This window comes from Triturus cristatus, chromosome 8, assembly GCF_964204655.1.
Source record: "Triturus cristatus chromosome 8, aTriCri1.1, whole genome shotgun sequence".
Taxonomy (NCBI): domain Eukaryota; kingdom Metazoa; phylum Chordata; class Amphibia; order Caudata; family Salamandridae; genus Triturus; species Triturus cristatus.
The window spans coordinates 1,230,612,398-1,230,635,178 of NC_140591.1; the positions used below are offsets into that span (position 1 = coordinate 1,230,612,398).

A 22,781-nucleotide genomic window follows, 5' to 3' on the forward strand; every position below is an offset into this window, starting at 1 on the left:
CCGGTCTGTCCGTAAGAGGAAGCCCCGCATCCGGCAGAGCCCCCACAGCCCGGTGAGTTGAGGTGGCTGGGGGGGGGGGGGGAACGAGGTCGGGCACAGTGTTGGTGGACCAGTTCATGAGCGGCCCCTCATGGTAGAGGGCCGCTCGAACGTGGACATGCTTATTTTTAGAGCCTGAGTGGCTCCAACGCTGGGGGCATATTTTCTTTAAGGGGCCACGACTGTTAAAGGGCCAGGGAAGCCCGTGACCTTTCCCACGTTTGCCCCTATCATTTTTAGAGCCTAGGTGGCTCCAACGTTTGGCACATTTGTTTTAACGGCTACTGAAAGCCCATGCCGCATTTTAGTATTTACAGCTGCCCAGCAAGTAGTGGGCAGCGGCATCGTTTAGGCCGCAATTCTTTGGGGGGCATGTTGTTGAGTTAGGAGTGAGATGCAATCCTTTGCCCCATACTTTCCCAGCTGCCCAGCAAGTAGTGGGCAGCTGCAACATTTAGGTCTGCGCAGATTGCGCATCCTTGACTTTCGCTGCTTTGGCAGCGTGCCCTGACTTTCGGGACACAGGGCATTTGAGCCCCTTTTCTGAGATGGCCAGTTGGCCAGGGGGACTTGGAGGTAAATAGGGCGCCGGCCCTAATGTGATTTATGTCCTACTGTGATTTTGGGTGCTAGGAAATGTGATTAATATAGAATGATTTACGCACCTGTGTTGATACTTCTCAATGTGTTTTATGGTCATGAGGTTGGTTCACATATTATGGTTTATGCTAGTGAGATTTATTCCCTAATGTAGTTATACTTAGGAGGTTAGGGTCTAATGTGTTTAGACTTATGAGAGAATAGCATAATGTGTTTATGCTGATGAGGTTGGCATACAATGCGTTTGGAGCCTAGTGTGATACTGTGCATAATGTGTTTTATGTTACAGGGTGATGCTAAGTACAGTGGTTACCAGTAGTTACTGGTTGTGTTCTATGTTGATGATAAGTTCTACATTTACTAAGTTCACTTTGTGATGGTTCTGACAGTGGTCCAGGTGGCCCTGTCATGTGTAAATAATCCCTTGTAAATATGACCTAGTGCCAGGTGGCACTCTGTATAATATGTGCTTACTATTCTAATGTGGTATGATAATACAAAGGCTATTTTTATATATAACCTTGTGTGGAGTTTCTTTTGTGGTGGGCCTGGGATGTTGTTGCTGTGTGCGTGCACAAATGCTTTACACATTGCCTCCGGGATAGGCCTGACTGCTCGTGCCAAGCTACCAAGGGGGTGAGCAGGGGTTATCTTTGGCGTGTAACTTCCTTGCCCTGACTTGAGTGGTGGTTTCTGCCTGGCTTTGGCGCACGCCTTAGCCAACCAGAAATCCCATTTATACCATGCAGTAACAGTTGTAATGGAGCAGTATCCTTTGGACCAAATTGTATTGTCTATTTATCAACCATTATACACACCTCATTCAAACTGATTTTACCTTCCATTAAATCTTATTCACACTTGAGAAGATTATGCCATACATTACCCAAAGATAATCAGAACACGTAGAATTATACAAAAATATAAATCGATTTATTAATTTAAAAGTCAAGAAATCACAATATGGCTAAAAAGAGAAAAATATATGTGTATTACACAGTTTATAGCTTTGCTAGTGAGCAGTGTTCTCGTAAGCCCAATACACAATCACAAAATACTGACTGGATAGTTATACATGGTTTTAGAAAAAACAAAGAGAGTACATTGCACAGACAAATACAATATGTCATTTACGTGGTACACATCCATATAGCAGTGATAACAAAGGCGTGGATTCTGGTATTTTTTAACTTTTTCAAATACTCGTTAGCCACAGCCCCTTTCACAGCTTGTGTACTTTGTTAAGCGTCGACGCATTTCGATGGATGTATTATGCCTCCATCTTTCTCAAGACAACCGTTTGACTCTCTTTAACATAAAATCTGGACATTGATGGTTTAAAAACACCTGTATGGTAGAGCACAAATATCAGTCAGTTTGTCCCAAAATACTACAGCCTCTAAATTAACATGTAAAATCGAACTATGTACATTTGGAACCTATACTTCAACAGTTGGTAACCCTCTCCATGACTGTGTCATAGGTTTACAAATGATCCAATACATCCTTGTTTTAAAATACGGTTAACTAAAACCAAAATATTGGCACAATATCAAGGTGAGATTCAAGTAACATGAGTCAGCTTAGGACCTACCAATAGAAACATGAAGGTCACCATGAATTATCTCCAGTTCTATATGACAATCTTCTTTCCACCCATACTTTAGCAAACTAATAGTTAAAAGGGTTTTCTAAAAAACATTTATACACTCATATATAAAAAACATTCGACGTTATATTCCCACACACTCACATTATTTTTTTATATAAAAAGAACCTCACCTAAAGAAGGCGACTCTAGTCGTTCCAGAAATACTGGGCAAGAAATTTCCAAAATAATATTCGGACTTTATATGTTCTGTTATATCCAGGACACACTGTAATATATCTATGGATACATAATAATATAATGCCTATAATCTGGGCATGTGAAGTGCTGAGATAACATTCTAGGTAAGAAAAAATATATATTGAACCTCACATGAATAATCCCTGATTGGGCCAAGATAATAATATTTATATAATTCGATCTGGCCAATTGGCCTGTAACATACCGCTCCCGGGTATAAGCGGAATCTGAAAAACACATGGAGTAAAAACAATTTCAGTGGTCTACACACCCAGACATAGAGGTAAATTTGGTCTGTTCAGGGAGTTACAGTGTATTCCTAATGATACCTTCTTCTTGTATGCCGCAGTAAATATTCGGACCATAGGTTCCTTTCACATGGGGCCTAGTTCACTGGTTCCCTAAGACAACTAATTCGAATGTGTCGTCCTTCAAAAATCCCCCTTTATAATTAGGGTTTGTGGGAATAATAAAGAGCATCTGTTACCAGACATGTTAAAAGTGGTATATAGCAAATGTCAGTTGCTGTTTGCTACCCCTATTCATTTTATATATAGTAGGTGCCAATTACAAACTAGTCTCATAGCTTACGCCCTGACATGTGGACAAGCCAATCAGTAAACGCATGCCCCTTCCTAGCGTGCTGCTTGGCTCGCGATTCACTATCTCACTATCCATTTGCAGTGTGTGCAGTAACACCATATGCCAAAAAAAAACCAATATACAATGGTAATGTGTTGTTCTACAGTAAAATACAGCTGCATATTTAATTAATACCGCTGCAACTCGGATCATACTCCCTCCACCAGGGATCACTTTTCCTTTAAAGTAGATGTGACCTCCTTGTGTTATCACCTCCAACCTGCTTCATTGTGTTCTTTGGAAACAACAACAACTCTTATCAGTAATATTTCATAACACGTTAGCAGGCGTTTCTTTCTCCTGTCCCTACCTTTTGCACACACTTCTATGTCACTCTTTCTATTTGTGCAACAGGTGGAGTCGCACAAGTACAGTCTGGCATCAAGGACATACTCAATACAAATCACAGCTTCTGTTTGAATGTTTTTTTTACAGGACCCAAGGGTATAATTTGCTTTGTTCCACAGGGGACCTTGGTACACTGCCTAATGCACAGTGTGAACCTATATATTTTGTATCATATTTTTTATTACAACAGAAAAATTATTTACTAATCGAAAACTACCCAGCTTTGCCTTTCACAGCCTTAGCCTGCCATTGCATGCTCATTAGCACCAAATTCATGTTCATGCGATCGCTACAAAGTGCAACTGACAAAAAAAGTGTACAAATTAAAACAGAAAAAAAGGCAATGCACATTCATGCAGCAGATGCAGTTGCAACATGCGTAAATAAATGTGTACTAAATGTTGCATGAAGCAAGCAGGACAAGAGGGTGTAGGAGTCGCATGTCATCCATACTGGTAGGCACAATATTTAAAGTGCTCGGTTTCGAGAAGCAGAGACGCCACATCACTCTACTCTTCGCCAGTCTACTCTATTCCACTCTACTTCACCTCACTCCATCGTACTCCATTCTACTCCACCCCTCTACTGCACACAATAACACTCTATGCCTCTCCACTCTATGTGATACCATTCAATGCCACTCAACTCTACACCACTCTATGCCATGCCGCTCAACTCTATGCCACTTTACTCTACTCCATTCCACTCTGCGTTGCTCTACTCTCTACCACTCTACTCTACTCCACTCTACCCTACTTCATGCTGCTCCCCGCCACTCCATTCCACTCTGCGCCATGCAATGCCACTCTACTCTGCTACATTCTAAGCCACTCCACACAGTGCCACTCTACTCTAGGCAATGCCACTCTACGGCACGCTACTCTGCGTCACTCCACTCTGCGCTATTACGCCACTCCACTATACTCGGTGCCACTCCACTCTATGCCATTCTCCTCTATGCCATACCACCCCACTCTACTCCACCCCACTCGACCCCTCTCTATTCCACCCCACTGTACTCCATCCTGCTTTACTCCATGCCATTCTACTTTATTCTATACTTCTCTACTCGATGCCTCTCTCCGCCATACAATGCCACTATATTCCACTCTACGCCACGCCATTCTACGTCACTCTACTCTACTCAGCCCCACTCTACCCCTCTTCAGTCTACTCTCCTGTACTCTGCTCTACTCCACTCCACTCTGCACTACTCCACTCAATACAGTGCCAGTCTGCTGCACTCTATCCCACTCCACTCTGTGGCACTCCAATCTGCCCCCCCCAGTCTATTCCAATCTACTCTACTCCACTCTACTCCACTCCACTCTACTCCACTCTACACCACTCTACGCTACTTTACGCCACTCTATGCAACTCAATGTCACATCACTCCACTCTATGCCACGTCACTCTACTCCACTTCATACAGTGCCACTCTATGGGACTCTATACGCCTCTCTACTCTATGCCACTCCAGTCTATGCCACTGTCCTGTACCCTACACCACTCCACTCTACTCCATTTCACACTACACCACTCCACTCTACCACATGCCACTCTACACCACTCTACTCTATACCACTCCACTCTACTCTACACTACTCCACTCCACTCTACTCCACTTTCCTCTGTGCCACACCAGTAACCTGTAGCCATGCTGAACAGCAACCACGCTGCTGTACAACTTAGCTAAAAGAAATTGGCAAAGCCAATAGCTCTCACATAGCTGGGGCCTCTTGGCTTTGCCATTGCTTGTTGAATGTGTGTGGTTCCTGTCTCCTGCACGGTTGCAACAAGGAGTGCTAACCTGCGGAGAGGACAGGGAGTGAGTGGCTTGCTGTTGCTTGGCTTAGATAGTCCATTACATACATAATAAAGAGTCTTCAAAATGCAAAAAAATGCATGCCTTTATAATGTGATCATTGCATCACTTTCCAGCCAGTGCTTAGTTTGTATAAAACATAAGGGCCAGGACCCTCGTGATGAGACCACTGCAGCCTACACCTCCCATTGCATCTGCAAGCAGTGCCATAGTGCCAACACGACCACTGACCATTGTGCTCTTACGAGCGTGACAGTTCTGTTTAGTTCTGACTATTCCAGGACCCCAAAGCTATAAGAATGGTTTTGGCCAGCAGGTATTAGTAATTTTTAATGTATATTGAATTAAAAAACAACCGTTGTCTTGCTCATCTGTAAATTAAACAAACGTTGCCAGCACGTATAAGGGCTGGTGTTCATAATTAACTGCTGATGCCTAGCGCCAGAAACCACTGGCTTAAATGATGTACTTTTTTCAGTGATTGCATATCCAAATTACGCATGCGTGTAGAGCGCATGTCTTTTGAATGCTGTCATTAGTACGGACGCCGTTTCTTTTGCACGCAAGTTGTTACAACGACTTACCCTGAGGGGCGCTGGATTTTAGATTAGTATAAATCACTAATCCGACTCCAGTCTGCGTATCAGTAGGGAAGGTGTTGGATTTTAAATCAAGCACCTCTGCACCAATGCGCCCCCCCAAAGCAAGTTGTTGTAATGATTGCGTGCTAAACGAATGCGTGTTAATGACACGTTCGTTTAATTGCTGGCGCTGTAAAGGCACAGCGTGATTCCAGCACCGTGCTAAAGGCTGTTTCCCGTTTTCAGCATGTCCCCATTGCATCATGTTTCAGTTGTTATCACATTTGGTAGAAGTGAAAGATTCTAATCATGAACTTAGAAATATTCATGCTCCCGCCATCATCCTGAGGATGGAGCTATTGGTGAAAGCTGTCTTTTGCCCCCTATAAATGGTCTAGAGTGTTATTAAAGATGGAATAACATTATAGTTTTTGCTATTGAGCACCACACCCCGAGCTGATGTATTTCAAGATGCTCAGCCTCCTATGTGATGATGAAGAAAAAAGAGGACCTATAAAAGAAAGTAATTGCCTAGGCTCACACTCTTTGGCCATGTGGAAGCCGGGATTAATGCAACGATTTTGTGCACTTCATTAACTGCATGCTTATCTAATTCTTTCTCCTGTTTTAGATCAAAACTTTTATGCACTAAGTCTCTGCACTTTGTTAAACATATCCAGGCGACGGTTGTTTCAAAAGTATTGGTGTTAGTCTTTGGGGAGTGTGAGATTTTATTGCGGAAGCTGAAATAATAACCGGAAAACCTACCTTTGCTCAATGTATTGCGACCATTTGCTCCACATAGGTAAAGTATTTCTTCATTGTCATCAAATCTTGAATTCATTCATCCACCCACTCCTCACCATCCAGCATTTCATTTGTTGAGCCGCACAGCCCTGTCTCCAATCTCTATCCAGCCATTGAATGATTGAACAAGGATTGCTAATAGACAGCAAACCCCACTTGCAGGGGTCAGTTTCATTTGCTGCAGGACTTTAAGTGGGCCGGGTCCTGCCGGTGCTGAGCACTGGCAGTTTTTAAAGGGGGCCTTGAAATGGGTCCCTATCGGGCACTGATTTGTGCCCTGGCACAGGCGGTCCGTTTTTGTGACAGCAGGCACATCGATGTGGCGGGTGCTCACACTACGTACTTCTCACTGGTAAAGAAGTTACAGCATGACGTTATGCCAGGTGAGCATTGTAGGGGAAGGGAAATCTTTTAAAGAGAGTCATTTTCTCTCTGGATTTCCCTTCTCTTTTTGAACCGCAGGAGCAGCAACATCATCGTTTGTGTCACCAGGGCTTTAAGTGGAAGCTTTTTATTTTTTTTATTTCAACAAGTTTTATTATTACATTTTTTTTATATATAAAAAAAACAGGAACACATTAGTAGTTCTGTAACAGGGTTAGCGTCGCTACAACAAATTGCTTTTGTCTGTACTAGTCTGTGCCTACCCTACCTATCTTAATAACCCAGAAAGAAAGAGAAAGTAGGAAGGAGCATGAGAGCTAAGAGGTGGAAGAAGAGATAGAAGACAGGCACGCGAGAGTAACAGTGCATAAAAACCTTCGTCTGACAATGGATGTGACCATTAGAGCCCGGTTACATTCTTGTTGGGGTGGAGCCTCGCTTGGGGTGCCAGGACGTGTCTCCCCCGGCCTGCCACGATTTCACGGGGGCTCAAAAGAGTCCAGAAACGTGTCCAAGGACCCCCACATCCTTCTTGAAGCTGGTTTCCAGGGTGAACTCTGTAGAGATATGTTGTCTGCTCCTCTAAGATGTGTGATCCAGTTGAACCACCCTTTGTACGATGTCTTGGAAGTGTCTTTCCAGTTTGTGAGGACCATTTTCACCGCTGCTGTCAGTAATAAGTCCAGAAGGTCCCTGTCCTCCGCTGACTTCAGGTCATTGCACATAAATCCCGTGGTGATTGTAGAGAATTATTTTGTTAGAGTGCAGTCAAACAATTTATTTAGAGCCATAGTTGCTGCTTAATTATCTTATGCAACTAACAACCATTGGAAAAGCCAATAGTCCTGACTTGCTGTAGGTATGATGTTACTTGTATCATATCTGGATGCAATGACAGAAACAGCAAAATACGAGTCGAGTAGCACCCTATGCTAAGCACACATTTTTAGCTTACGGGTTTTTAAGCCACGCCCTTAATTACATCGACCACACCCCTTTGAGAGACCCGCCCAGTTTTATATCCTACTTAAAGCCCTGATTTGCTGCATGCAGTAGGAAGGATGCTCTGAAGAAATTTGCCAGGGCGGCTTTCTGTTCCCATTACGTCCCTGCTCCATGTAGTTCATTTGCATGGGGGGTGGGCATCTCGGGAGGGAGAGGCACCTATTGCCTCTCCCCCCCCTTATCCTCAGTGGTGGACTAGATGGGGCTGTCCTTTTACAACATGTTTTGTGCCACAACAGTTATTGTTTACCCGCGTTTTACACAGTGGTTAATTTGTAAATAAATAAGTGACGGGGTTTAGTAGGCACATGGCACCAGCCCATTTCTCCTGTCAGCGCCGCCTTAAACAGAACCAACCACCGAGCGTGAAAGCGGGATTAGGGCATGGCCTAATGGCCAGAGTTGTGGACTGCAAAGTAGGGGAACCAAGTTCGAGTCTCAGTGTCTGCCCAACATCCTGTGATTCTGGGCATATCACTTAATCTCCCCTTGTCTACCATAAAGGAATGTGTCTTTAGCTGGTGCTCATGAAAGTGCAGGTGGTGTTGATAATTAAGTGCTGGTGATGAGCACCGGGAACCACCCGCTCAAGTTATGCACCGGTTTTACAATAATTGAGACTCCCACAGAGCGCTCATTATTATTTTTTATAAACAAAATGTTATTGTTTTTTTGAAATACATCATGGGTGGGGGCTCATCATAGCAGGAATAGATAGTCATGTCCCTATGCACTGTATTTGTGACAGTTAAATGTTTTGATTGCAATATTGCAAGACATAAAACCTCAAGGAACATAGGGTAACGTAACACATGCACAACCCAGCCACGAACAAACAGTCCCCCCACCCCAACACACATCCACCTCCCATCCCTTGCCATGCTCTGTCATAGGAAAACCACCAATGAGAGTTCAGAGTACGGTCCACCCCCTAGTATGGACAAAGCCTCACATGTCCTAGTCTGGTCTGAGTTTGAGGGATCTTAGTGGATTTCACCATGTGAATCAATGTTTCTCTTTCTTTCATTTCGCAGGAAGTTACAGAATGAACTGCTAGAAATTCGAAGGAGAGGAGGGAACCGACGGCTACGTAACCAGGCCGATGCTAGAATCTGCGTACGCTGCCAGAAGAATCTTGGCCTAATCTTCGACAGGGGGGACCTGTGCCAAGCCTGCAAACTCCGCGTCTGCAATGCATGCCGGGTATTAGGTCCTAGCACTGGCAAGGCCTGGCTGTGCACTGTGTGTGCTAAGATTGGGTAAGCACTTCAAAGGCAATGGCTATAAATTGCATGCACCAGTGATTGATGGAACCCCCATGCGTAGTGTGATGAGGGGCCCCTGAGTCTTCCATATCCCACAGATATTCATTGGCATTGGGCTGAGTGGTGGTGCCCTGAAGGGTTGGGAGCTTACTGAAGGGTTGAGGACCTCCCTGTGCCACAGGGCTGCAGGGCCCTGCATTACGCACATAGCATGCGCGACACAAAAAGAAAGTGGGTGTAAGGTGGCACCGTGAAATAAGCGCTTGCTGTTAACATTGTGTGAGAACTGCAGCTATTGAGTTTGGTTTCCTTAATGGCTAGTCGAGACTTTCACCCTTCTGAGAGTGATAAAATTGGGCACAAAAAATTGGATAATCATAAAATATAATCATAAGAAAGAATAATCATAAGAAATGACAAAAACAAGTGCAATTTTTTTATTTTGTATTAATAGCTAATCATTTGTTGACGTGACCAAAAAGACAAGTATTCACAAGTGGCTTTTGATGTAAAAATGTTTACCTATATTTCCATTTTATGGTAGTCCACTTACTCAATACTCACCCCACAAATGGTAACCTTGCTGGCAGGGGCCTTGCTTCAGGGGGGTGTTACACTCCCCTAATAAATGTATTTTCTGGTAAATAGTTGGGTATAGGTGCTTTCAGTCGGGCATGGGGAGGTGTCTGTCGAATTTCACAAGAAATGTTTACATACAGAGAGACAAATCACACACACTCTTTCTCTCTCTCTGTTTTGGAAGTCTTCAAAAATTAAGTTCGTTTACAAAATATTGTTTTCCCTCACTTAGGACCCCTACCAATCTGCATTTTTCTTCCCTTTCCTTTGACCTTTAGGCCCTTCTGACTCGTTATGCTAGTCATATAATGTTTTTAACTATTTTATGCCAGTGTGGCTGTTGTGAAATCTGAAGCTCACCCTGCCCCCACCCCCCCAATCTTACTGGCCAAGCTACGCCCCTGCTTGCTGGTATTCAAACTCATGACCTTCAGAACACTGCATTTGTTAGAGGTATATGTTCAGCTCACTGAGAAATCCTGGCAGCTAATAGGGGAAAGATGTTTATCTTCTGCCCATCCCTCTAAATTAAAAGATAACACAGCCGTCGAGACAGGATTTCTTGACAAATGTTGGGCACTTTTTGCAGGGGTACTCATGTAAATGATGTTTGATGCAATTAAGGGGGTAAATCTACGTTACTTGAAACAAATTCAAATAAAAGCTTGCACTTTCAGGGAGGACGTTGTTTCTTAAACAACTCATTATACCAAGTCGTTAAATACTATTGGAGTTTGTTAAAATAGATGACACATAATAGACTATTGAAAAAGGTGGCTGGTGTGTTTCTCTCTTCGACTTATATTCAATGTATATCAGCATAATTCAGGCAATATGTTATTGGTAAATCATTCATGATCCAATTTCAGAAAAGCCATGCTAAAAGAAAGCATGTGGGCAAACCCCCCAAACATTTATATGTCAAAAAATGGAAACCGTGCACCTACATGGTTTGGCTTACTTTATCAAAAGTGAGAACATTTAAGAGGACTTCTGTGCTTGAAATGTTCTTTACAGAAAGCAATCCTCGATTTTTGGTTCTGAAAGCGTCCATGGTCTTTTTGTCGAAATAAGATTTATTTGTGATATCATTGTAAAATGTGGGTCATTGGTTCTAATTTGGTAACATATATTAACCATTTATATGTGTGTTTTTCATATATGTTGATTAAGCAAAGTGTGTGGGGTGCCAGAAATGACATCACATGACCTTTGATCCCTAGTGACTTCAAAGGTCGCTGACTTTTCACACATCTGGCCCCTTAATAGGCTCGGATTTCGTCCCAGAGGATCATGCATCTTAGAGCACTTATACGGTCTCACCACAGACAGTTGTCTGTATCGGGCAGCATTGTATAAAATAATCCCCAAAATTAACCTTTGATCATGATTAGATGGCTTTCGTCTCAATCTCAGTTGCCGCCTTCTTACTAGCGGCTCTCCTTCCTATTCCGAGTTTTCCTCTCACATGAAGCATAGCTTTTTTATCCTTGCCTTTAGTTGGTTGGCTAGGGTGTAGCCTTTCACTGTTGATGTCATGCAACTACTTTTTAGTGTTGTTTTTTTACTTGCTCAGCACTCCATTGAAGTGCATGTCTTTGCTTAAGACTCCATTGGAGTGCACGTCTTTGTTTTCAGAGCATGAAGATATGCATACCAACACTTTAAAAGTAGAAGGTGGGAGATACTGAAAAACAAATTTGGATAATGTTGTATTTTATCCATAAACCTATATTAAAACAGAGGCAATTTTTAGGCAGGAGACACCAAAAATTAAGCCCATGTGGCTTCACAAATTAGGAGAATCCCGTCTTAAGCGGGTATTTTGGCATGTATGCACGAAGACTCTATGTATTGGGACAATGCAGACCCAAGAGAATTCTCTGAGAGCCACACTATCATATCCTATATAATTAATGCTTCTCTGAAGCGAAGCACCTCTTTACATTCTTTAGACACTCCAGATATCCCTTACTGCCCTTGAAGACTTGCCTTTTTATGTTTATGGCTATCCTTGTCTAAGGTTATGGCTCTCTAAAGTGAAACAATGCATTTTCTAGCATTCATGTACCTGTAGAAATTAACAGTTGAGTTTTTCTTTACAGCAAAATGCATCAACATACTCATTCTCAACTGCAGCCAACAAGGTTGGGTCAATTCACATGCTCTACGTATAAGGCCCGTGGATATTTAAAATTATTTTAACTCGCAAATGAACTTTGCACACATTTTCCCTCAGAAACCTAAAAAAGAGTCCATCTGCAGTCTGCTGCGGCTATTAAACCCAACTAAAACAGTCCACCCTGACAGGGTTGTCCAACATTAATCCATGAGTCCAAGTGCTTTGGTTAGAATTACAAGATTTCTTGATGATAATCGATTTAATAGTACTAATCTAATTTTGAAACCTTTATAGTCAGTGATTATCTGGCATGGCTTCATCCTCTAGATCAACATTGGACAGCCCTCCTCTGTTAGTCTGTGGGGCTTCATTCTCATGTTATTCAGATCTTTTAATGGCTTAACTAAACTCATGGAGGCCCACCATTCTCGGCACCAGACAGAATGGTATCATTTTTAGGTTTTACCTGCACAATGCTTGCGCTGTGCTTGTGAAATTTATTGTATTCAATATAAATCTTAAAAGGGGCTTACATCCAGCCCCCTTGCTTTTCATTGGTTCCTGTGCTTGCCACTTAGTTTTCCTCTGTTTTTATTGGCTGTAGCATGCTATTTCCTGTTGTTCCTCGTGTGTTGGCTCTTATCAGCGCCCCGAGGCCAAAGTACTGTTTAATCCGCTTTTGTGGATCTTTTTTAATGTTTACCCAGCACAGCGCTTGATCTGTGCTTGTTTACTTAATCTCCCCATGGCTGCACACATTTCAAGCATGCTTGGTATGCCTCACTAATTGCCTTTAACAAGCATGCTTGAAATGCATGCAGACAAGGGGCGATTAGGTAAACTGCTATTTTTTATGTTTAGGCTGCCATACTTGTGACGCCTCACAGATTGTCTTTGACATATTGCCTTTAACAAGCACTCTTGAAATGCGTGCAGCTACGGGGGGTTAGGCAAACAAGCACATAATCTCTCCGTGGCTGCACGCATTTCAAACATGCTTGTTTTTTATCAGAAATCCTCTGAGCTGCCCCCGTTTTCCCACACAATGAAGGATGTGACGCAATTGCACTATAGTCATTATTCATTTACATTTAGGTATTCACAGGACAAAACACGGGGGCACTCTATTCTTAGCCACTAGGTAAAATGCATGTTTAAAATCCGGGTTTTGAATTTGCTTTACTTGTGGATTCCACCTTGGCCAAGTTTTCCGGCATAGCATAGTTCTTTGTTGATATCAGCGAGACACCTCACTTTGAAAATCATGTGGACGCAAAAAATCCAAGATGGCAGACAGCAAACCTAGTGAGATACTTCTGACAGTAAGGGAATTCAGGAAAGCTCTGCATCGTTTTTATTTGTACCACTGTGATACCAATGATCTACTGTGTTTAATCTGGGTTGTACTATAGCACTAGATTTTATCTTCACTCAGAGCCTATTCACTTGTCAGGTGAGCAATGTCTCCAGCAGTCAATGGCACTTTACACAGGTGTAACTGCAGCATTGGGTTTTACTTTCACACGTCTCCTGTCACTCTGTTCAAGCTCATTATGTGCGGTCGATTGTTTAAAGTTTCCACTATACGCTAGGGCCTTTACTTGCTACAGGATGAAGTTTGAAGGGCAGATGTCCGGGAATGTTCCCCAAGGGGGTTTGCCCATTCCTTTCTCTACACCTGTAAGCGGCTTCACATGTGCCCCTTCCTGAGGAGAAGGTATTCATTATACAGCAGCTTTACGGAGGGTACACGGTTTGGGTCTCAAAACATGTCACCTTTTACTTTAAAAGATCTCTTAAGACAGTTTGTAAAAAACCGGGTAAACGTTTTGCTTTAGCTATGTTTACTGCTTGTTTATTTTTTCGTGCTACCTCACCCCTCCTACCCATCATCCCACACCCTGCTGGTCATCACAAATTAAAAATATATGCCCCTTCCCTCCTTTTCTGCAATTTTTTCCTGGTTTTTGGATGCCAGTTGACTCTTTTTGTTCCCCCTTGACTGTCTTCTACTGCTATTCCGTGTTGCTTCATTTCTGCTATCTTCTTTTTATGGGTCTGGTCCACTTCTCTCTGTGTGGTGCTTCTGGTTCACAGCTGTTCATGGGTCATACCAGTCTTACCACCCACAGCGTCTCCATGTCAACAACTAAATGGTTGCCAGGGAGAGGGAAGTGTTGAGACTGCTTCTCTTACAGACGAGGTCCCCCTGCTTTTTTTCTTATTTTTTTGAGTGATTGTGGAGCCTGTAAATGGTTTGGGGCCCCTCAGATTGCAGATATGGTCCTCCCCAGGAACTTCCTTTTAGTGGCAATAACCACATGAGAAATCCCTTTAAACAAAAACTATCCCACAGAAAGCAAACAGTCTTCTATACCATTCTTTTGTTTTTATTAAAAAAAATATAGAGATTTATATTTACTTTGCTCATTGAATTAATCTTTAGATTTTTTGTACAAGAACAGAACAACAATGCAACTCTTCATCTAAGAAGCGTTATGTGAATTGACGAAGCAGTGTAAATACTAGAGGTGCATAAACAGTTTACACAAACACATTAAAAACAAGTACAATAAATACAATACATCAAAGAGTGTCAAAATCAATAACAACAAGAGGAGGAGCTTCGCGCGCATCCAAGATGGTCGCGTGAGCACAGGGCTCCACGGACCCTTGCCGCTCCTCGCAACTTATCCTGACACTATCCTGGATTTGTGGACAGATTCTGGAAGATGAACCTTGGCTGAATCCATAACTCTTCTCAGAACGAAAATCGGACCGGGGCGACCTGAAATACAGCGTCTTGTATTTTGGAGGCCCACCTGGAAGCTGTGCCCGGTGCTTTGGTGAACCGTGGGGCCGGGGAGTAGTTGAACAACAACGGCATCGGAGCCTTGCCAATGACCGCGCACCCACTTTCAGTTTCGCTTTTGCACTTCTGCTTGTCCTGATCGAGGAGCTACTTCGCACGGCTGGGGCGTCCTCCGGCCTTGGTACCGGACTGATTTGTGCCCCCCCTTTTTCTCAACTCTCCCGAGCGGGCTCCCGGACAGTCTGTGTCTGATCTGCTGGTGCCCATTTGCTATCGGTCCGGGCGGACCCCACCGGTGAGCATCGCCCAACATGGGGGGCAAGGGGGATCCCGAGAAACGGAAGACCAAGACATCCCTGCGTGGAGGACCAGTCCAGAGTAACATCATGGATCGCTATACCCAGGGTAAAGGGACCCCCGGGCCGGCGGGTGCCGTCACGGAGGACTCAGGTGGGGGTCCGTCCGTCTCCATGGAATTGTCGCTGCAGGACGTTATGGGCGCCATCAACGGCATAAGGGAGACCATCGCCCAGCAGTACGAGGCTCTGGCCCGTAAAATTGACACGGTTGCCATTGATGTTACGTTAATCCGGGCGGATCTCTCTAAGACTAACGAGAGGGTTCAATCGTTGGACTTGAGTACGTCCACTCTTGTCACGGATGTATCAGACCTCCAGGCAACTCTTGGCGATCTAAAGTCTGCAAACGACGCGATGTCCCAGCGGCTGGAGGATTTCGAAGGACGGGCACGACGCAATAATATCCGTGTCATAGGTGTACCGGAGACTTCCAACAATCGTCCGGTGGACCTTATGGTCGAGGATCTCATCCTCAATCATCTTGCTCCTTCAGGCCTGAGCAAATTCTTCGCCGTGGAGCGTGCCCATCGTGTCCCTGGCGGTAGGCCTCGACCAGGCGCTCCCCCGAGGCCTATCATTGCAAAACCTTTTCATTACAGAGACCGGGATGCGATCTTGCAGGCCTCGAGGGTGCACGGCCCAGTTAAGTATGAGAATTCCTCCGTCAACCTCTTCCCGGACTTCACCCAACTCGTTCAGAAACAGAGAATGAGCTTTCAGGGGTGAAGCGCCGTCTTCGAGATCTGGACATCAAATACTCTATGCTTTTCCCTGCCAGGCTTCGTGTGGAATATGAAGATCGGACTCTCTTTTTTGAACGCCCCGACACAGTGAGTGACTGGTTGGATTCCCTGCCAGAACCGGGAGACCGAACTGGGCGTACTGGCGGTGCCATGGGCGGTGGGCCTCTGCAGGAATAATTCTTCGCCCTTTACTTTGACATTTCCTTCTGTGCTCAGCCAGGTTCTACTTCAATTGTATATTTTGCCTATTAATGATTCGTCTGGGTGCGGGTGGGGACGGGTCCCTTTCCTCCTCTAGGGTCTTCTTGTAGCATGGGGTTGTTAGGGCGACAGGCACACTGCAAGTTGGGGGGGCTGTATAGTCCGCAGGGGTGCAGGGTGGGGGGGGTGGCAATGGTGTGGGGGTGGGAGGGTGGCAGTGGTGGATGGGTTGTGTGTTTTTTCTTTTCAAGGCGGTGTTATTGTTTTCTTTCAGTTTCAGGTGTCTGGCTGCGTGCCCGGGGACTCCAGCTTCTTGTGTTGGGATGGGGGGGGACGGGTTGAAACTGATGTCTTGGAACGTCAACGGATTGGGGGACCGTATCAAACGTGGGGTTGTGTTGCAATATCTGCGTCAATTGGCCCCTGATGTGGTATTTCTTCAGGAGACGCACTTGGTGGGAAATGTATGTCATGCTATGAACAGGGGGGGCTACCGACTGGTCGCACACTCTGGCTTCACCACTGGCTCCAGAGGGTTGGGCATCTTGCTGCGCTCCTCCCTCCCGCTTGAGATTGACAAAGTTACTCTTGATGATAGAGGGCGCTATGCGTCTTTGACTGGGCGGTGGGAGGGGCAAACTCTTTCATTGGTTTCGGTCTATGTTCCCCCGGGCCTCCAGACCTCCACTTTCTCTGATGTGGGTCGCATGTTACTTGAACTTCCTGATAGTCTCCTGATTGTGGGTGGGGATTTTAACTCCGTGATTTCTGGCGAGTTGGATCGTTACCCTCCCAGGGTCCTCTCGGCCGCCCAGGCGTGGCTCGGCGGGTTCTTGGACACTTTCGGTCTGGTGGACTGCTGGAGGTTGATACATCCGACACAGAGTCAGTACACATTCCACTCCGGGGCCCACGGGAGTCTCTCCAGACTAGATTATTTTCTAATGCCCGCGGCCCAGACCACCCGGGTCCGGGAGGTTAAGCACCTGGCCCGGGGCATTTCCGATCATTCCCCATTGTGGCTCCTCTTCGATACCGGGATGCGATCCGCCGGGCGGATCGCCCTCATTAACCTCTGGTACTTGCGTGACCCCAAGATTCGCAAGGGTCTCATTAAGTCGCTTGATCAGTATTTTCTGGAGAATGAGGGGTCCGTCTTGTCCTCGGTGTCCCTGTGGGAGGCCTTCATAACGGTCCTCTGAGGACATGCCCTATCCCTGATCGTGGAGGCCAAGAAGGCTAAGAACGGGGAGGTGGTTGCGTTGGAGGCTGAGATATCGGGGTTGGAGGCTGCCTTGGAGACGGGTGTCACTCAGGACGGGCTCCACGCCCTCAACCTGAAGCAGTTCGAATATAAGTCCCTTGTTACGGATGCTGCTCGGACAATGTATAGGGAGCAGCAGGGTAGACTGTATGATGCTGGGGATAAGGCAGGTAAATTGATTGCTTGGCTTGATAAGAAGGAGAGAGTGAATCGAGTGGTCCCCGTGCTTCAGACGTCGGAGGGAGTGAGTATGACTGATCCTGGTGAGATTGTGGAGTGTTTTGCGGACTACTTCTGTGCTGTGTACTCCCGGTGTCTACTAGAGATGAGGCTGACTCTCGCCACTTGTTGAAGGATATTGCTTTGCCCTGCTTGTCGGTGGAGGAGCGTGAGCAGATGGATGCCCCACTTTCGGTTGACGAGATTGCAGCCGCGATCCGTTCCCTTCGCTCAGGCAAGGCTATGGGCCCCAACGGACTCCCGATTGAACTCTATAAACTGCAACCGGATAAACTTGCACCATTTCTCCGTCGTATGTTCTCGGAGTCGCTTGAAATCGGCTCTCTCCCTGATGACCAACGCCTGGCCACTATAGTCGTGATTCCCAAGGACGGTAAACCTCGGGACCGTTGCACCTCGTATAGGCCTATTTCTCTGCTGAACGCAGAGACGAAAATCCTTGCCAAGGTTCTTGCGAACCGCCTGCTTACTGTTATTTGCGATCTGGTGCATCCGGACCAATCCGGTTTTATCCCGCACCGGAATACGGCCCTTAACTTGCGGCGCCTACATGGCGTACTTGCAAGGGCGGAGTATCTTTCAGAGCCGGCCATCTTGGTTTCCTTGGACGCCACGATGGCCTTTGATACGATAGAATGGCCGTATCTTTGGGCTGCCCTGGCAAAGTTTGGCTTCGGGGCGGGATTTATTAATTGGGTTAAACTCTTATACGCTGCCCCGCTGGCACAGGTGGTCGTTAACGGGAGGGTTTCCCGGCCCTTCGTTCTTGGGAGGGGCACTAGGCAGGGGTGTCCGTTGTCTCCCCTGCTCTTCGCGTTTGCTTTGGAACCGCTCGCTGCTTGGCTCCGTTGGGAACCGTCGATAAGAGGGATCCAGTGGGCCCCTGGCTTCGAGGATCGTGTTTCGTTGTACGCGGACGACATTCTCTTGTACCTCACCTCACCGCGTAGGTCACTCAATGTGCTCTTTGACATCCTCACTTCCTTCGGCAAGAACTCTGGTTTGATCATTAACTGGTCCAAATTTTGTGTCTATGCTATCTCCGGTGGCTTTCCTCTCTTGCCCTCTCGTTTTCCCATTAAGGCGTCCAGCTCCGGCTTTACGTACCTGGGGGTGTACGTCTCATTGGATCCTGCTGTCCGCTACGAGCATAATCTCCTCTCTCCACTTCGGAGATTGAGGTTAGACGTGGCCCGCTGGCGTAAGCTTCCCTTGTCTCCCCTCGGTCGTGCGGCACTTTTTAAAATGATGTCCCTTCCCCGATTTCTTTACGCACTTCAGAACTCCTTTGATATTATTCCGGCGGCCTACTTCCGGGAAGTAGAGAGCTTACAGAGGAGACTTGTCTGGGGCGGTCGTGCACGTATTGCTCTTGCAAAACTGACTCTCCCCTGGTACGACGGGGGCATCACGCTCCCGGACATCAGGAGGTACTACTGGGCTTCCCAGCTATCTGCTATTAACCATGCAACGTACTCACCTGGTCCGAATACGGCTTTCGACATGGATAGATTTTTTTAACAGAGCGCTTTACTCTCGATCGGCTGGGAGGACCTTAACCGGTCCCACTAAGATTGCAGTACGCTTGTGGAAGGCTGCGAATGTGGCCATGGGCTGGAATGATCGCTTGACGGGCGCGACCCCTTTGTTTGCGTCTGAAAGATTGGGAAGCCTTTGGACGACGAAGGGATTCGAACATTGGGACACGATTGGCATCAGCAGAGTGGGTGACCTTTGGGTGAAGGGTGCGGTTAAATCCTTCGCTGCGCTGCAGAGTGAGTACGAATTGAGTGAGAGGGAGTTCTTTCGCTACGTTCAGGTTCGCCACGCTTTGCTCTCGGCCATCGGGGCGGGGACTGCAGTCCCTGTGTCTTCGCCACTCGAGGACCGCATACTCGACGGTCACTTGCCCGACAGTACTATTTCCCTTATCTATAAAAAACTAATAAACATTCGGGCGGATGTCCTCGTGCGTCTGCGGGAGGCGTGGATCGGGGATGGGGTGGAACTGGACGATGAGGACTGGCAGTCTGCGCTGTCCTCCCCTAAGGAGGTGGCCATACCCGCGCGTCTCCGTCTTGTCCAGCTTAAAATTCTCCATCGTGTCTACGTGACGGGCCCTCGTTTAGTTCTGATGGGTTTCTCTGAAGACGGGCTCTGTAGGCGCGGCTGTGGGCTCAGCGCCACTTTTCTCCATGTTCTCTGGGAGTGCCGTAAGGTTGCGGAGTATTGGCGCCGGGTGCATGCTGTCATGGAATGCGTCACTGGGGTCGCCCTGTTGCCTGAGGTTCGCCAATGTGTGCTGAACGTGTGGGAGCCTAACGATTATAATGCGGCTCAGACTCGGTGGGCGGCCCTTGGGAACATGGTTGCTAAGAGGGACATCGCACAGCTTTGGGGTTCCCGGCGGCCTCCCACCGTGTCAGTATGGAAGAAGAACATGGACTGGTGCATGTGCAGAGAGAAGACTGTGTATGTGGCCCGGGGTAAGCCAGGGGCATGGGGTAGAATTTGGGACCAGTGGCACGCGTACCGTGGGAACATCTGCACACCCCCCCTCGTGGACTCATCTGATGCCGCCTTGTCCCCCTGATCCTGAGGTTCCCGGACTATTGCATTACACCTGTAGATGGTTATGGCTCTCCCGTCCCCCCCACCTCCCCCTTGATCATCCTCATTGACCACCCGAGGGTGGAGTTGGTACTGTGTGGTCCCCCGGCCGTGGTTAGACGCCTCTTTTTCGATGGTTTACGCCTTGTCTTTTGGTGTTATTTATTTTTCCTTTTTGTTTGTATTTCTAAAACTTATGTATCCGGATAACTTCTGAGGTGAACCCAATATTTTGTCAATTCGGCTGAGCCCCAGGGGGCCCATTGTTTCCTTGATGTTGTTGACCATGTACATATTAGCGGCCGGCCCTGGTGGTTGTAGGCCCATGTTTGTATTGATTTTTATGTGCAATAAAGGTTTTACAAAAAAAAAAAAAAAAAAAAAATCAATAACAACATACAGAAACATCATATACACATAGAGAACAATACAGAAAAACAGAAAAAACGGTTGCGCCGACGCGCGTTTCGGAACCTCATATACCTTCCTTCCTCAGGGCGCTGATGGTATTTTCAAAAGGCGAAAACTCACAGTGTTAATTACTACAATAAGTTAAGTCGGGTAGATCGTTCGATTTCATAAGTTTCTTTTATGCCTCGTCAATCTCATCTGTGGGGATAGTTATAACCCAATTATATATTTTTTTTGAATGGATCACATATTTTATATATCAAGAAAACTTTGTAGGTGCTTGAATAAAGAGTAGAGAGAGTGTCCTGCATAATAATTCATATAAAAAAAATAATAACCAAGAAACCATTAGGAAGAGTTATATAAGGACAACATAAACCCAGTGTAGAAAAAAGGGGGTAGGATAAGAAAAACACCAACAAGTGTTCCCACAAATAAGTCATATAAAGATGTTTAAATTGTACATACTTGTAGAGCCACAAGAACTTAAGTAGAGTGCGGATAAATCACGAAAAAAGATTTCAAAAGCTTGTATACGCGCACATCTGGCGTCTTATAAAATATGTAAGGTCAGAGGAGACACTGGTTATACTAAGCCCAGAATGAAGCTCACCGGACTAATTCCACCGTAGGTATAAGATAACTAAAAAAGAGAATAGCGTTAGTTATCTAGATATTCAAAGAAAGATTAAGTCCTTGCTTATTATGAGGACTATCTAGAAATCTACACCATTCAAATGATGTATCTAAAAACGTGTTAACCTATGCTACAACCTCTAGAAGTGAAAAGGGAAAATTATTAAAGATTGGGAAAATCTTGTGTAGTAGAGAGAGAAAAAATATTAGCTAACAGTCCATAGACCCTAATTCTTACTGGTAATCGTTTAGTACAAAGCCTATCCATAGGATAATAAAGCCTTTGAAGTGTTTAACGAGTACATAAAACTTACTCAGAGTTATGAAACTTTCATTAAGGTGGTTTTTCTCCACCAGTTTAGAATTCCTTAAAAGGCAAGTGGTCCCCGTCTTACTGTCACGGTAGAGCACCAATCTCAATTCAATACATTCTGTAGAAAAGAAATGGACAAGAATCTATGTAAGGGTCCAGAGTTAGAAGTCACCATCAAAGGTGTAACTTAGAATTATTCAACCAAATAGGTCACTGGGGGCAGACAGCAATAACAGAACTTAATTCGAAAAACGACCTAAGGTCACCCATTTACACAGTACAAGGCACATAAAGCATGTAGGGCATGGAAAAAAGGAACCCCGGGATTACCAGGGATGGGCTATAGGTATATATACTAGGAAATAAACAAAATAATTCAGAAAAAAATATATAAATAACGCTATGGCCTAAAAGCAGTAAGTGTGATAAAAAACGGCATCAAGTCTCCCATTTTAAATGGTATAAAGCACGTAAAACATGTCGGAAATGGGCAAAAGGAGCCGCGGGGGTTCCAAGGTGGAGCTATGGGTGCGAATACTAAGGGGTACATGAGGTAATTCAGGGTAAGACAATAGAAATAACACTATACCCCAATAGCAGTACATGCACTACTAGAAAGAGTCGGAACACGCTGGTTATAACACTTACTCAATCGGGGAAAATTCCCTCGCATATATCCAGTTCTCCCAAATTTTTCTTCCAAGAGCCAACCGCCTCTGGATTAACAAGTGCCTAGATCGAGCACCAGTTATATAGTGTTGGCTTATTAGAAAGGGAGGGGGGGGGGGGAAGAGAAAACGCACCTCCCCTGAAGCGAATACAGACATCGATACTCCGTGTGGCTTCCTCGCTGATAGTAAAACGCGTCCACCATCTTGGATAGGGAAAATTAGCAATCCAAGACACTGAAAAGGGACACAAAAGTATCTAACCAGATCTATTTCACGCGGCTGGTAAAATCACAGGAAATAAAGTAATAAGAATAATCGGACAATGAGGAAAGTAAAACGGCTTTATATCTACGCAAATAAAATTAAATTTAATAGAGTATGAAAAAAGAGAGAGGTCAGAGCGGGTAACATACTTAGACACATTACGTGTTACTCAGTGCCAGCCATCTAAAATTAAACAGTGGCAGCCATATTG

The 22,781-nt window shown here is 45.4% G+C and overlaps 1 protein-coding gene across 2 annotated transcripts in view; it reads left to right on the forward strand.

Moving 5' to 3' along the window:
• SYTL5 (synaptotagmin like 5) overlaps positions 1-22,781 on the forward strand; it is a 725,724-nt gene that overhangs the window by 260,508 nt on the left and 442,435 nt on the right. For both annotated transcript variants that reach the window (XM_085622910.1, XM_085622911.1), the window contains one exon: positions 9,115-9,339. In XM_085622910.1, coding sequence (XP_085479036.1) covers positions 9,115-9,339 — 225 coding nt within the window. The remainder of the gene's footprint in view (positions 1-9,114; positions 9,340-22,781) is intronic.